This window comes from Somniosus microcephalus, chromosome 31 (assembly GCF_052327205.1).
Source record: "Somniosus microcephalus isolate GS21.2 chromosome 31, FLI_Smic_1.0, whole genome shotgun sequence".
In the NCBI taxonomy this organism is placed as follows: domain Eukaryota; kingdom Metazoa; phylum Chordata; class Chondrichthyes; order Squaliformes; family Somniosidae; genus Somniosus; species Somniosus microcephalus.
In genome coordinates, this window is record NC_141017.1 from 41,717,270 (window position 1) to 41,733,841 (window position 16,572).

General features: G+C 42.3%; 1 protein-coding gene across 6 annotated transcripts in view; it reads left to right on the forward strand.

Annotated features, from left to right (window-relative positions):
- The window catches only part of LOC147097811 (interleukin enhancer-binding factor 3-like), a 51,558-nt gene that overhangs the window by 5,750 nt on the left and 29,236 nt on the right, over positions 1–16,572 (forward strand). For 3 of the 6 annotated variants that reach the window (XM_085971943.1, XM_085971944.1, XM_085971945.1), the window contains exons 2-7: positions 4,694–4,860; positions 7,597–7,822; positions 9,521–9,747; positions 12,312–12,338; positions 14,434–14,617; positions 14,937–15,084. In XM_085971943.1, the coding sequence (XP_085828069.1) occupies positions 4,697–4,860; positions 7,597–7,822; positions 9,521–9,747; positions 12,312–12,338; positions 14,434–14,617; positions 14,937–15,084 (976 nt within the window). In that variant the 5' untranslated portion in view covers positions 4,694–4,696. The remainder of the gene's footprint in view (positions 1–4,693; positions 4,861–7,596; positions 7,823–9,520; positions 9,748–12,311; positions 12,339–14,433; positions 14,618–14,936; positions 15,085–16,572) is intronic. The other 3 variants (XM_085971947.1, XM_085971946.1, XM_085971948.1) reach the window with 1 other exon arrangement.

Consider the following 16,572-nt stretch of genomic DNA (forward strand, 5'->3'; position numbering starts at 1 on the left):
GAAATTCACTGCCTTTCTGACGTGAGCTATTCTGCTCTTCCCAATCTATATGAAAATTAAAGTCTCCCATTAAAACAACTTTGCTTTTGCTGCAAGCTTGTCTAATCTCTGAATTGCTCATTCTGATAATTCTGACAGGTTAGGCCCAGTTCTTGGCATTGTTTGGTATGGGAGTATGTCCCTTGAGTGAAGGTGCATGGCTAGATCTGCACCTCCCAATGGTCAGAGGGGCTTTGGCAGAACCCTGGGAGCAAGTTCTTTATTCTGTCTTGGGCAGTATGAGGATTAAAACCCATAATAGTAATGGAGGGTTTAAATGCTGTAGTGGTGAATGGTTAGAGCTCATAGATTTTGAAAACCTTGGTTTATATACTGTGAATTAATGAACAGATGCTGATTTAAATCTGAATCAGTATAACCTTTTTACATCCAAACTCTTGATGTATTGAATTTCTTGACTTGTGGTGTCGCTTGTTCTTTTAAGTTTTGTATTTTTCACTTCAGTGTCTTGCTGAGGTGTGAACATGGATGGTATCATTTGTGTTAACTTGTGTCCCTACAAGGACTGGGGGTGAGGGCATACTGCTTTAACTGAGGTGGGTTGCTGTTTCAATTGAGTAGAAACACTTAGTGAGCATGCAGTAAAATATTATAAGTGAAGGTGCTGGAAGTATAATTGCTATGTAGTAAAGCTGAACTTGAATTGACTACAGGATAATTCTAGCATTGGTCCAAGCTTTAGCTCTGATTCATGCTCTTGGTTGTAGAGACAGTTCTGTAATTGTGCAGGTTCCTGTTAAATGCCCCCTCTTACCAGAGGGGTTGATTTGGAAATAGAATTGCACCTTGCATTTGCTGTTGAGTTACAAGCTGGATTTTAGAGTGCACATGTGGTTTGCATCTTTGACATTTATCATACCAATGGGACTATCCTGGCTATTCTCCTCAACGGCAAAACACATTGATGGCTTCATGATTGCAGCTAAATCAAGACAACGGATCCAACGCAAGTGCTGCTGATTGCATTGGGACTTGTTTACACTTCATTCTTGCTGTTTGGGGCTGGGTGGGGGGGTGCAGAAAGAGGGAGAGTGAAAGTGTTTACTTGTAAACATCTCACAGGTTGACACTGATGGTTGTCAAACACTGTTAAATAGGTTTATTCCTAGTCTCCCAGTCTCTAACTAAAGGTTGTGAATCTTGGTAAGAGAATTTAGTGGGTGTTAACTGGGTAAATGGAGCCCTCCAGTGGGACTTGCTGTGTAGATGACAGCAAAATGTTATACCTCGACTACATAAACTATGCTGAAATGTCCATGTTAAATGGGTTTAGGGATAGTGTGGTTTATTGAGTAGTCAGTAAGCATTCACATATGAAAATTGCTAAGTGCGTTTTAAGTATTAACCCAAAATAACTAAATCCTGTTTTATTTTTTTTAATCATCATCAGTTTTACTTTGTTGGGTGAAATTTGTTGGCATGAGTAATGACAGTTGTAAAATGTTCTGCGTTCTCCCCTCCCCATAAGATATCTGATGTACACTTAGCTAGAAACTTAAATAAATTGGAGCTGGTTTCGGATCACTACTTCATGAGTTGAGGGAGATAACTGGAATTCAGTAGTATATACTAATCTTGTGGCAATCGCTACGATTTCTCGCATGAAGGTTCTGGTTCTGGCTCATGTTTTAGTAGACTTGCCCTCTGGTACCTCACCCAGGTGGCCGTTTATATTTGAGCTGAGACAGTGAGTGTCATTGACATTAGGGCATCACAAATTGGCTCCAAGCTTTCCTCCCCATGCATCGTGCCACTCCTTGGGATGGCTGGAAAACAGGATTGGGAACCTTGGCAGATTAAAATTTGGCCCCCCACACCCCCATTCCCTGGGGCATGGAGGTCAATTGTGACCACCCTACTGCTGCCCAAGAGTGAACTTCGGACCTTGTGGGCATAGCCTGCCAGTGTGTTGCCTTAGCGACTGAGCTATTCGATAACGAGCTAATGTCTGGCAAATGAAAACCTTTAAAACTGGTTACCAGTTACACTTGTGTGCTGCCTTTAGCTTCTACCTTTTTGAAATCTTCTCAGTACCCTTGCATCCTGCCATTATAATAACTTGAAATATTTTTCTTTATATGCAAGACTAGACAGCATGTTATGGTTGGCTATAACAGCAAAGGCCAACACTGACTGACCCCTCCTGAAATCTCCATGCACAAGTACACTTTCCACGAGTTACCGAATAGTGTTCTTTTTTTATTTTCTTTTTCTCTCCTTTCTTCCCTCCTCTCCCTCTTTTTCCCCCCCCCCCCCCAAGTTTCCTCTCTAGTTCAAAATTGGAAGTACACCCATTGCTGAATTAATTAATTGATCTCAACAAGTTGGCACAGACCAGGGATTGGAATGTTTGACTGGCCTGCATGCCTTCATTTGTTTACCCTGTCTAAATTAGGCCATTCAGCACCTAATGTCCGGTAATCTTGCTCGACTTCTGCCAATCTGGAGTAAGCCAATTGTAAACTGGTATGTGAAAGTGGACTAGAGTTGACTGTCCTTCTAGCCTGCCTTTCTGTTGCCTCTGATTTAGGGCCTGTTTGTTATAGTGCAGCATTACCATCCATTGCTTCAGAGTAGTTTCTAGAGAGGTCTGAGCGCCACTGTTGTAAAGCCTCTGTTGGGCTCAGGAGATAGCAATTGCTCAGTGTAATCCATTCACAAAGGTGGCTAGGGAAGTGTGTACAGCTGTAATGCCGTCTCTGTGCAGAGATGGATCCTTCACACTGTTGCACCATTTGGGTAAAACAAGTACTGGACATGAACCTAACCTGCCAGTGCCTTGTAATCAGGAGCTCAAGTTTTATTCAAGGATTGCATTGAGCTCTGCCAGCAGGATTTGTACCAGTTCTAAATGCATATTTTCCAGGTTACTTCAGTTGAGATTTCATTGAAAACACGTCAGTCATTTGGAATGAAGATTTTCAGTTGATTTTTTTTTAAAGCATTTTGCTCTGGAAGTGAAAGACCAACATCCTGTATATCCCTTTTAGATTGATCACACGCGGTGTTGATGGCAATGTAGACTCGGAATATTGAGTAATGGTTCCAACATATTGAGTGGCCCGGACCTCGTGCATGTTTGTTGTTGCTGTGAAGTCACTGGGACCTGCCATCCCACTGTAGAGATAACCCTCTCTTGCTGTCTTTGTTGTGGAGGTGTACATGCAGCCACAGCTTGTGTTTTGCCAGCTTCCTGATTTTCTAGAATCTGCACTTTGAGCAAGTGAATGTTGGTAATGAAATCCCTTAAACATACCAAAATGAGGAGATAGCTAAATGGTACAATTTTAGTCTCCCAGCACAAATCTTTGAAGGTGGCAGGACAGGATAATAAAGCATATGGGATCCTGCGCTTTATAAAGAGGCATAGAGTACAAAAGCCAGGAAGTTATGCTAAACCTATATAAAACACTTGTTCGGCCCCAGCTGGTTAGTGCTTGAAGGTTGTGTAGGGATTCCTAAAATGTCAAATGTACTATGTCTGATCCGTGACCATGTGATGTGGCACTTCTCGCCATAGACCAAGAAGCTTGTGGGTTTAATTCTCGTCGGTGCCGAGTTAGTAAATTTCAGAGGAGCTGTGGTGCTGCAGTTGACCTTGGGTTTCTTGATCTGGATTGCAATTCAGGGACACCTGCTGGAAGTGCATCTGTGTGGATCATATTTGAACACAAGTCTCCACCTTTGCTAGGTGGGAGGGATTGGTTTAATAAAAAAATCCTGCATTACCTTGATCCCTTGTGTTGCATACCATTCCTTCAGCCCTTCATCAAAGAATTTTATAGCATAGTATGAGGCTGTTCAGTCCATTATAGCTGTATCAGCTCTAAGTTATCTACTTAGTCCCATTCCCCTGTCTCTTCTAATATTTATCCACTTCCCTTTTAAAAGCTGCTATTGATTTTTGCTTCCACCATTTCTAGTAGAGCATTCTATGTTCTAACCAGTTCCTGCACTTTAAAATGAAAACTTCCATAAACTCTTGCTTTGTTCTTTTAATTGTTGAATTTATACCGATTCACTGCAAATAGGATTACATACAAATTCCAACACCAAAGGGCCTTCAGCTCAGCTTGGCCCTGTTGTTGTCCTCCGATGAGCAGTACCCCATGTGCTAACTCAGTTCCCATTTCCCTTTTATTCTCCTTTCCTTCAATCACATAACCTATTCTTAAATGTTGACATGGTCTTTGCTTCAATCACTAGCTCGTGAGAAGATGCGCATTTGTAGACAGAAACAGTGAGGGCATCACAGCCATATCTAACCTTGTCCCCGCGGGCACCTTCCCAGCCAGTCACCAGATAATGGTCTGGATTGATCTGGCTTTTTCCCTTTCTGCCTCCTTCCCAATTAGCCTTCCTTCAGTCCTGTAGATTAAATATGGACTGGTTCACCAATAAACTAGTAGCGGTCTTTTGTTTTAGATTGTGTAGCTGGTTAGAAGTTAAGGTAGTTAGTTGTCCTTTTTGCTGACGAGTACTGGTGTTGCCCATGTTTATCCTAAACCCTGCTTATCTATTGCGTCCTATTGCCGTGTGGTTGTATTAAAGTGAGCCTACATTGCAGTGCAGTAATAATTCTACAGTCAGTGGAATGCTTTCCTTGTTTGAAAGGATAAACATTTACTTGCAGGCTATGGTTCGTGGTGGCTCAAAGAACTCTCAAGGTGGTAAGAGAAAACAAAAGTTGATGCCACCGCCACTGCCAATGTGGGACAAGAAGCAGGCTTACAAGGAGCTCCTGTACTGGGACGAACTCATTCGCAGTGGCAGGCGCCTGTACCCTCGGGACTACGATAGGTAAATGTTAGGCTTCGCAGGTTGCCAATTCAGAGTTTCATGACTAGCTGTTTAAAGCATATTGAAACTTGGAGGGAGGGGTCATGAGTGTCATGTTGCTCTATCTGTCTGCCATCCCCATGGTCAGTCTGAATTGAAGTCTGGCCTTTAAGGAATCATTGCAACCTACATTCTGCCCTTGGGATCCTGTCCGCATGTTGCAGGGGGTATGATGATTACGCTGATGTGCACAGCACCTTGCATTAAGGGCTGAAGAGTCTGCATCTAATCCCAAATCTGTTAGTGCTGCTCTTAACTGAGAGCATTACTAATCATGAAGCTCCTTTTTAGGGCCCGACGTGAACTACTTTGACCTCTTGTCCTTGAGGCACGTAGCTCTAAAGGTTCCCATGCCCATATCAAATGTTCAGTTACCTTTGATGGTAAAATACACTGCCTCACATCAAGCTTGCTTCATTGTATTTAGTGTTTTCAGTCGTTGTGCAGCTCTGATTAATTGTAGTGTGTCCTGGGTCCATTTAAATTCTTATATTTTGCATTGAGCTCCTTTGTGTCTCTGAGGTTTATATTCTGAATTCATAATTTAGTAACTGAACATGACAAGCATTTGTTTTAATATGTTCGCTGTCAAACTTAATGTAAACTTGAAATGACAACAGAAAATGCTGGAAATACTCAGCAGGTCAGGCAGCATCCGTGGAGAGAGAAACAGAGTTAACGTTTCAGGTCTGGGACCCTTCATCAGAACTGGAAAAAGCTGGAGATGTAACAGATATTAAGCAGTATGATTTTTGCCACTCCCATTTGCAACATTTTATCTTTCCTGCCTCTTACAAAAGTACAGGATGTTCTTTCAATTCCTCCCCCCCCCCCACCCCACCCCACCCAATCTCTGCACCTGCTTAATATCTGTTCCATCTCCAGCTTTTTCCAGTTCTGATGAAGGGTCCCAGACCTGAAACGTTAACTCTGTTTCTCTCTCCACAGATGCTGCCTGGCCTGCTGAGTATTTCCAGCATTTTCTGTTATTTCAGATTTCCAGCATCTGCAGTATTTTGCTATTATATTAATGTAAACTTGACTTAAATAAAAATTTTGAAGAAAAGCCGCTTCGTAACTTGCCCAGTCAAATATTTCCACTTGCCCACAAGGTTGCCCAGGCAAGTGGGCAACTGTTAATGTCTGGCTCTGCCAATGTTACTATTAATGGTGTGTGGACACGGAATCTTAAGTGTAAATCTCATTGGATGAGAATTGAAGCATGCTTTAAGTGGAAGGGAAGATGATCATCACTCCTGCTGTTTTATTGTGGGTGTAACTAATTGTTACTAGAACTGATCTGACCTCCGAGTCTGGTATTGGTCTGGTTGTGCACATGCCCTTGTTTTGTGGGTCTGCTACATACACCACTGAAATCAAACCTGAATAAGGGGGAGGAGTTGGGGCACGCAGTGATGAGTTAGTTGGCTAGAGTTGGTGACCATTTTGTTTCCTGTTGAGCATTGCTATGCTGAGATTTCCCTACTGTGTGGAGAACCTATTGTTGGGTTGCTCCAGGTCGAGGAGGAAAGATTTAAAAACCGCAGCGATGTCGATTGACGAGATACTGGCATGTTTACTTGGCTGGCCGGCAGCCCAAAATTTTGTAATTGATGAAATGTATTTTGGTGGGGATGAGTAGTATTCTTTTTGGGCAACTTAATTCATGACTGCACAAAGTGATCCTGGGGTCTTTGAGCTTTCCCAAATTGAAGTGATTCTTACTTGTACTTTGTTTCCCATTTGCAAAATTCCTAGACTTGAACCACTGGTTTGTAATTCGTTGCCTTTTTCTGAGTAGATGGCACACACAATGCATCTGTGACTAGGAACTATGTAGATTTGTGTAATGGGGATGGTAAAAGTAGAAAACTGTTTCTAAATACAGGAAACTTTGTGATATCCGGGACCGAGCTGTTGCCGATCTATCAAAACTGCCGGACAAACCAGCGCTAATTCTGAAGGATATGGAGGTTTTCATCTCCGTATCTGACAACAAACACTGTTGCTTAGCAACAGCTTCTAAACAGTCGGCCCCGTACCTTGGAAGCGTCTCTGTAGCTTAGCAACAGCTTCAGAGAGACTTTCCAGAGCCTGACTGGTGGGGGGGGGGGGAAGCCATGAGAAGAAAAAAAACCTAACAAAACGGCTCCTGATTTCTGCTGGTGGATCGAGGTTTCCAGACATACAACCTCCGGATAAACCAAAGTTTCCTGTATGATAGAAACATAGTAGGTAGATTTGAGATTTACCAATGCACTGTGGAGTTTTACAGCTGAGCTATATCATTACAGCATCAAAACTGCAGCTGGGAGATACCCAGAAATCCATTTGGGAAATTGCTGTAAGAGTAGGACCAGAGAATGTATTTGGGCTGAGGAGCTTCAAAGCTAACCTTTTTTCCTTTCTACTCTAGTGTAAGCAATGAAATTTTCCTCAATCCTCTTAGATTGTACTGATCAAACAAGTCAGCTCTAAAATCGTGGTGGTTCAATTCATCCAAACTAACCTGGAAGACAAGTGTGGATAGTTTGGATTCTGTTTCTAGTATAAGTTTAACCATGTCTGCTTTACAGTGAGGTTGATCTAAAGGTTTGCACTGGAGCTGCAGTTTGAATATAGACACTAGCTGAATATTAAGCCCTTTTATACGATGACTGGAGATGCAGGGTCTTATTAATCTGTGTTTGATTGTAGATACGAGGAGCTGCGCCTGTGGTACGACTGTCTGTGCTTTGAGGAGGGGCTGAAATCTTATCATCTGAGGGCTTTGGAAAAACTTCACAAAGCTCCAAAGAAACTCTACAAGGAGTCAAAGAAACTCCCCAAAGCTCCAAAGAAACTCCACAAGGCGCCAAAGAAAGCCCCGAAGGAGCCAAAGAAACCCCAGAAGGAAGAGCGGGTGGAGGCTGAAGTTACAATGGTAAGTGTAGCAGTATGGGAAGGGGAATTCTTTATCTTTGTTGGCCTGTGGCTGTCTTAAAGGTGACTTTGTTGTTTAAAGGAGTAACTTGTGGTTCTGAGGGTGCTACAATTCTTTTAAAAATTCAAATCTACTTCACATGGGGGGAAAACTGGTTAATTCACATTTTATTTAGCAAAATGACTGAATTAATAGGAGTATTGTCTTCACCAGACCTGGCATTGTACTCGGCTGTGAGCCTGGTTATTCACATTGTGAAGAAGGCCGTTCATCCACTCAGATTGACACTAATGATTCTGGGGGTTTCACGTCTACTCTATCTGGGAGTCCATTCCAAGTATTTATCACTGTTCTTGTGAAGAGCTGCTTCAAGAGATCGGTCCTAAATTTATCTCTTCCTAATTTGAACCGTTGCACCTTGTTCTACTCTCTCTCAATATAATCTAAAGTAATGATCCAGAATTACTGTTTCTATTTACTATCTTTTTTATTCTACAAAGATCACTTCTCTGACTATTGAGACTGAAAAACCCAAGCCTTTCCCAACCTCCTTGTAATGCAGATAGCTGGCAATCGAGATCGGTCTTGGTGGCTGTGCTAGCTCCATGTGATTGATGGATTGTGTAGAATCTGTCCCTCTTTACCCCATTTTGACCCTGACTGAATTTAAGGCAAGGATGAAGAAAATGTCCTAACCTTACCTGGGTATGCTGTTGGAGATGTGTGTTTGATACCTGTCTCGCATCCTGCTCGTGTCCCCTACAATAGATGCTTTGAGTTCGAGACAATCTGTCCTTCAATTGCTGTACTGAGTGAGCTTCTGAGGGATTTCTGAAGGAATGAGAGAAATCTACTTTCCTGTTTCAAAACAATATAAACAGCCGCTTAATGGCACTGTGCAGCTAGTGCATTGCAGTGCTGCATATTGCAAAAATGGCTGTAATCATTGCTGTTGAATATGTGGTTAGAAAAATGGATGGAGTGAAAGTGAGAGAATAGTAAAACAGCAGCTGATGGTTGGGGGGGAGGTGGAATCGCTGGTTGGAGCTGATCACCGTGAGGTTAGAGCTTTCTACCTGGAGGTTCATGGATTGGACACCAAGATTTAGAGAATCTGCACTTTTTCAGGTTTTACTTTAAACCGGAGTAACTAGGCTTCCCTAATGCTCAATTCATCGAGGAGAGCCTCCTGAACGATCCCTTCTGTGCTGAGTTATGTCATTTCAGTTGGGATTCTTCAGTGCCCAGGGCTACGAAGGGGAAAGAACAGCTGAAGTTCTCCCCCTGGATTGCCGTATAGTGATCCCTGCCAAGTGTGTGTGTCTATATTTGAGGATGGGATCTAGGTTAGCTGTGTTGAATAGCCTGTTGGTGGTCTCTGTCTAGATTCACAAATGCTGCATCCTCAGTTGGTGGCTAATGACCATGGAGTCATACCCAGCAGGATTTGTATCCCTTTAAAAAGGACCCTCGTAAGCATTACTGATAACTGCATAATGGTGCAAGAGTTTGTATTCTGGATTGGACAGAAGGAGTGGTGCATCCATTCGACTTGTTTTGAAATGTGCGTATTTTCTTAATGATGACTGCAAAGGGAGAAACGTGGGTCATTCAGACCAGATGTTGACATTGTAACTTGTTTATAGTCTGTTTGGCACAAATAAATGCTTTGGACATTCACTGTTGTTTTCCTTCCAGCGTCCCATGCGTATATTTGTGAATGATGACCGCCATGTGATGGCAAAACATGCCGCCATCTACCCAACTCAAGAAGAGCTGGAAGCGGTACAGAATATGGTGTCGCATACAGAGCGGGCGCTGAAGGCAGTTTCTGACTGGTTGGATGAGCAGGAGAAGGCCAGTGTTAAAACGGAGGTTACTGAAGTGACTGAGGCACCCGCAACAGAAGGAGAGAACAAGGAGGGGTATGTAGGATTAATGTCACGGAAAACTGAGCATGCATTGTGGAAAGCTTTGGCAAGTGTATAAAATAGATTAAATTGGGTGGTGAATAGTGCTTACTGCCAGTCGCATTCTGCTGTGGGTGATGTACACAAGCAGAGTATCAGTGTTGCTCAAATCATAGAAGATACAGCAAAGAGGGAGGCCATTCCACCCATCGTGCCTGTGCTGGCTCTTTGGTAGAGCTATCCAATTAGTCCCACTTCTCTGCTCTCCCCATAGCACTGTAAATTTTTTCCCTTTTTAGTATTTACCCAATTCCTTTTTGAAAGTTATTATTGAATCTGCTTCCACCGCCCTTTCAGGTCGTGTTCCAAACACCTATCAAATCTCCTCTTAACCTCTACTGTAAGGAGAACCTTCTCTACTGTAAGGAGAGTAACACCATCTTCTCCACATAACTGAAGTCCCCTATCCCTGGTACCATTCTAGTAAATCTCCTCTGCAACATCTCCAAGGCCTTGATGTCCTTTCTAAAGTGTGGTGCTGAGAATTGGCCACAATACTCCAGCTGGGGCCTAACCAGTGTTTTATAAAGGTTTAGCATCACTCCCTTGCTTTTGTACTCTGCCTCTCTTAATAAAGCCAAGGATCCCATATGTTTTTTTTTAACAGCCTTCTCCACTTCTGTCACCTTTTGAAGATTTGTGTACATACACCCCAAGTGTCTCTCTTCCTGCACACCCTTTAAAATTGTACCATACAGTTTATATTGCCTCTCCTCATTCATTCTACCAAAATATATCACTTCACACTTCTCGGTTAAATTTAATCTGCTCTATGTCTGCCCCTTTCACCCATCTATCTCCTCCTGAAGTCTGTTACTATCCTCCTCATTCTTTACTACATTTCTGAGTTTTGTGTCATCTGCAAACTTTGAAATTATGCTCTGTATATATCAAAGAGCAGTGATCCTAATACCGACCCCTGGGGAACACCACTGTATACTTCCCTCTATTCTGAAAAACAACTGTTCACCAGTACTCTGCTTTTTGTCCCTTAGCCAATTTTGTATCCATGCTGCCAATTCTTTAATCCCATGGGCTTTAATTTTGCTAACAAGCCTGTTATGTCGTCCTTTATCAAACGCCTTTTGAAAGTCCATATGCACAGCAACTGCACTACCCTCGTCAACCCTCTTACTTTATTAAAGAACTCCATCAAGTTAGTCAAACACAATTTGCCTTTAACAAATCCATGCTGACTTTCATTTATTAGCTCATATTTTTCCAAGTGCCAATTAATTTTGTCTGGATTATTGTCTCTCTAAAAGTTTCCCCACCACTGACGTTAGGCTGACTGGTTTGTAATCCCTTTTTTTTGAACACGGGTGTAATATTTGTAATCCTCCAGTCCTCTGGCACCTCCCTCCTATCCAAGGAGGAGTGGAAGATTGTGACCAGTGCCTCTACAATTGCCACCCTTGCCTCCTTCAGCAACATAGGATGCATACCATCATGACCGGGTGACTTTTCGACTTGAGTACTGCCAACCTTTTTAAGTATCTTCTATTTTTATCCTATCCAATATCGCTCCTTTACTGTGACATTCTCTTCTCTGGTGAAGACCGATGCAAAGTACTCATTTAGTGCCTCAACCATGCCCTCTGCCTCCATGAGAAGATCTCATTTTTGGTCCCTAATCGGCCCCACCTTCCTTTTGACTACCCTTTTACTATTTATATGTAACGTAGACCATCTAACAGTCATGTTACCAGACTGGCTTCTGTTCTGAACTGCCCCCAAATAACCATGTTTGAACTGAGCTTTCAAGGTTTTGGGGCTGCCACTAACAGCAGACCGGTTTGCTGCTTCATTGTGCCAGACTAGACTGGACCATCTAACAGTCGTGTTACCAGACTGGCTTCTGTTCTGAACTGCCCCCCCCCCCCCCCCCCCCCAAAAAAAGTAACTACTATCCCCAAAATGTGGAAGTGGGAAGCTGGCACCAGAGTATGATCAAACTGAATCAGAAAGCTGGAATTCTAGCAAGTGTGGGCTTAAACAATTTGCTCAAACTGTCCTTTGTTTTACTGATCTAAATGTGATGCACTTAAGGTAGGGGACTTGAATTGGCCACAAATTTGAATCATGGACTTTTAAAATGATGGCATTGAATAAATCCTGATGTATCAGCTGCTCTGTTGGAAATATTTCTATTCTCAGCAAATATTACAGTACCTGCATCTGTAGAGCGATTTAATTAAAAAAAAATTTAAAAAAAAGTATATGTTGCAGGTAATCTTTGAAAAGCTTTTTTTGGAGAGAGGGAAGAAAAGTGATGGGGATTTGAGGCAATACCTCGTGTGTTTTTTGGCTTGAGGGGTGAGTGTGGTTTACCCTTTAAGTATTCTGAGCTCCAATGCTGTGCTGAAACTGCTGTTAGGCACAGAGCTACAAATAAAATTGAAATGACTCGGGTATAGTATTGTTTACCTCGAGTTAGGTGGGATGGTTGAGGCTGGATGGTACCACCTGGTGCATACATTTCTATGGTGACCTGTCTTTTTTTTCTTTTTCTTTCACAGAATGGAAGACCATGACAACTTTACCATGTATGCCAAATTTTATTCTTCTTGACTGGTAGATTATGTACAGAAGCAAAACTCTTGAGCATCAGCTCTCTCCACTTGTGATCAGTCTGTAATTGTGCTGCAGCAACTATCACAAATGTAGATGTCTGAAATTATGTGCACTACAATTTGTTTTCTAACCTGGTGCCTCCATAGTCCCTGCATGCTTAAACTTTGTCTTAAAGGAGAAGAAAAGGCTGGGCAACTATTTTCTGTACAAAATATTTCAAGAAAAATTATAACTACCGTATTAGCCCAATTTTAATGCCGTATTTTTAAACAGCTTGTATTTATATAGTGCCTTTAATGTAGAAAAACTTCCTAAGGAACCTTGTTTCACTTCCAGTGGCACCTGCCATAAAATACATGGGGTGGCCTGCGTGTTTCCCTGAGCAGCTCGTGGATTCGTCTTTCAGATGAGGATGTTAAACCGAGGCCCCGTCAGGTGGACACAAAAGATCCCGTGGCATTATTTTGAAGACGAGCAGGGGAGTTCTCCCCGGTGTCCTGGCCAATATTTATCCCTCAATCAACACCACTAAAACAGATTATCTGGTCATTATCGCATTGCTGTTTGTGGGAGCTTGCTGTACGCAAATTGGCAGCCACGTTTCCTACATTACAACAGTGACTACACTTCTAAAGTACTTCATTGGCTAGAGTGCTTTGGGATGTCCTGAGGTTGTGACAGGTGCTATATAAATTCAAGTCTTTCTTTCACCATATTTCAATGTACTCTGTCATCAATTTTCCTGGCTTGAGCCAATGGAGCTGCTACAGGGCACCCACATAACCAGAGCAGAAATCTGAAATGGGAATTTGCTAGAAAATACTGTGTGAAAAATGAGCATTTCTCCCAACCTTTAAAAATAGAGGACATGGGATAGGAGATGGTTTTTCTTTTCAAGAATCGAAAAGAACTTAGTGGGGGTTCACTTTCTCTTACTCACCTTCCATCTCCTTTTTAACAAAGAAACTTAGTTTCTGAATCCTGCTAAAATCTCAAAGCCTTGTTTTGCAGTTGAATATTGTGGTGTTGTAAATTGAAAGCTCCCTCATGCAAGAGGATTACATTTTGGAGAACAGTACTTAAGTCTTTTGTGGATTCTAGTGGCCGAGTTCAGTTGGAAGGCTGGGGATTCCTCCAGACAAAAACGAGGCAGCTGCTGTCTGGACTTTATCGTTGCTGGAAATCTGAAACTCCTTGTATTAATGGAGCTGCATTACCAAACATTTTGGCATCGAAGGCATAGCCTACAGGCTTATATCGTTGGTGGGTTGCGGGCTTCCTGCCCAAGTTGAACCTGTAATATTGCCCAGCACGCAAACTGGATATTCTGGTTATGTTGTGTCAGTCAGTAACTGCCTTAGTGGTTTAGAGACCCATGATGATGCACGTGCAGTTATAATGCTGGTTAGACCTTGTGTATATCGACAGCCTGGACCATGAGCCACTTCATAGTATTAGCTGCTCAGTAAGCAGCTAGGAGCTACATTCAGAGGCTGTCTCGCATTCTACCAGGATTTCATCTCGTGGCATGGTTGAGAATAGATGACTTGGCCATGATTGGCTAAATCAAAGGCCAAACTCACTTGAGTTAATTGGGCTGGTCCCACTTTTATTTGCTGGTGTGGGTCTTTATTATCTATATAAGTTAAGTCTTGTATGTGTATAGTTTAGTTATAGTGTTCAAATTCTGAAATTATTATACCTTTAATTCCATATGTGTCTTCTGAGGTTTTAACTGCATCCAATATTTTTTGGGTAACATTCTCCCATTTGAAAGCCTGGGTTACTGGCTGGGCTAGGGACAGGAAATGCAATGTTTTCAGTCTCCTTGCCCCGGTGTAGTGAGGTGCCTTCTCTTTATTTTCCCTCATGCCCCCTGAAGCCTGTAGTTACAAGCTTTCATGCCACTCTGCCAGTGAGTTTTATGTTCTCATACACTCTTGTAAATGGCACAAACTATTTTGGAAGCAGGAAAACTATGTTGGAAAATCTTTGGGTGGGAGAGTAACAAATGTTTCTTTAAGTAATGGTCTAGAGGTGAAGTGTTTTACTCCCTTCCCATAACAGGGAACAGAAGTCTACGGAACAGAATGCCAGCCGGACCCTACGGGGAGTGATGCGAGTTGGGCTGGTAGCCAAGGGCCTCCTTCTGAAGGGAGATCTTGACCTTGAACTTGTACTGCTGTGCAGGGACAAGCCTACCAGGACACTGTTGACAAAGGTCAAAGATAATCTGGCTGTACAATTTGCGGTAAGAACTTTTTTTCCTGGTCAACATTTTTAACTTTGGGAGTCCATCTTGTATACTGGACAAAACAAGCTTCAGATTGTGTGGTCAGGTTTTGGGCTGTTAGAAGCAATTTGGGGACATGGGTGGTGGTTCTAGCAGGTGGGACCTAAACTGATCCATTTGTCTTGGTTGTGCCACCAATCATCTGAATATAAGCAAGGCAACATCAGACTATTCTGCAACCAGTATTTTAATAGTTTGAGGTTATGGGAAGAGACGAAATGGGTGATGAGAGTCCTGAATTAGTGCATCTAATGTTTTTTGTTTCATTTTTATCTAGACCATTACTGAGGAAAAGTATGAAATAAACCCTTCCATCAAAGATGCAGCCATTATTATAAAGAATGACAAAGAGGAGCCACTAACCTTGAAGATTAAGTTGACCTCACCTCTGGTCCGAGAAGAGCTTGAGAAGCAGGCTGCTGGAGGTAGGATGGGTTGTAGGTGGAAAACTCCAACCCGCAGTATACAATGTTTATTGGGCCTTCAATAAAGCTTGTTCTTGGGTCATGTCTTTGAGGTTAAAGCTGCACTATATTATAGTAAGATACGAGTGACTACATGATCCTGTTCAGTGCAGTGTCTTTCCTTCTCTGGGGCCTGATGTTGAGTGCAATGTAGACAGCAAGGTGTTTTTAGTGGAGAACTGGTGTTTGAACGCAAGTCCGTTTTAAACCTGGTTTCAAATCTAGCTTAGATAGAGGGGATGAAGGTCTCTTTTCTCTGAGGTCTGATTGTCCAATCTCCGCAGTTCATTAATGCAGAAATACTAGTGCACAACTACCCTCCACCCAAGAATGAATTGGCAGTACTGGTGCTGTCAAATTAAATTTTGTCTGGAGTAGATTTTCTCTGAAATAACAGAGCCAGACTGAGTAAATTTGACATATTACACTTTTCTCTTTTGTTGTCATTGATCTTATTACAGTCTCCATCTACTTGGCATAGATTGGTACATTGGGGGCTAAAACTAGAACATTAACCTAGGGGGTGCTGTAATCAACCCAAGCTCTCCAATGGCATTTTTAATATATCCTATTTACATTTATTGGTTAATGGTGGAGGAAGCCTTGTCCCCAGGTGAGGGCCATGTTTGTGAGCATCTGAATCATTCTGCCTGCAGTGAGATGCATTTTCCATGCTCTTATGCTGTCATTGCTCAACAGAATTGCATGAAGGGTATGTGCATGTCTCCTGAACTATACTCTTCTTCTGACCACCCTCTTCAAAACCTGGCTCCTTTGTCTGGTATGTAAAATCCACTCAGCTGGTTGGCAGTTATGGGTTTATATATTTCACCATGGGCTTTGAAAATTCACTTTCTCCTGACTCCATTCCTCCATTGGGTCTGCAGATAGTAGGTGCTGCCCAGCAGTTACCTTGGGATTTGTTATGTATAAAGTTGTGTGCAGCTGGTTAATGTTTGTGATATAATTGGACTTGGCTCCTTTAGACACCGGTGTGGGGGGGAGTTTTACATCTGTAGGTGCAGACCCAAGTATGGAGCTGGGTTTTATATTGGTGAATTTTTTTAAATTAGCTCCTTGAAATTGTGTAGTATCAGCATGTTTCCAGTAGCATAGTCTTGGATGAATAACAGTGTCTCACTTTGAATGAATGTTAAATCTTCCAAGAGTGTTTTACTGGAGTGACTAGCCTAGTTCTGCCATATTGGAGTATGTACCAACCATTCTATATTATGGTATGGAAAAGACCCATTTCCTATTGAGATGCACAATTTCCCATAGACATTGAGATTGTTGTGATCTCTGACCTTTTATACCACCCCTTAAAATGGTCTTGTCTGTTACTGTGTACCTCCATATGGCAGCTGAGGCAGCCACGGTCTGTAGTATACTGCAGCTTTACATCCTGGAACTGCTTGACATGTTATCTTTGCAATTGTAGCCTTTTGA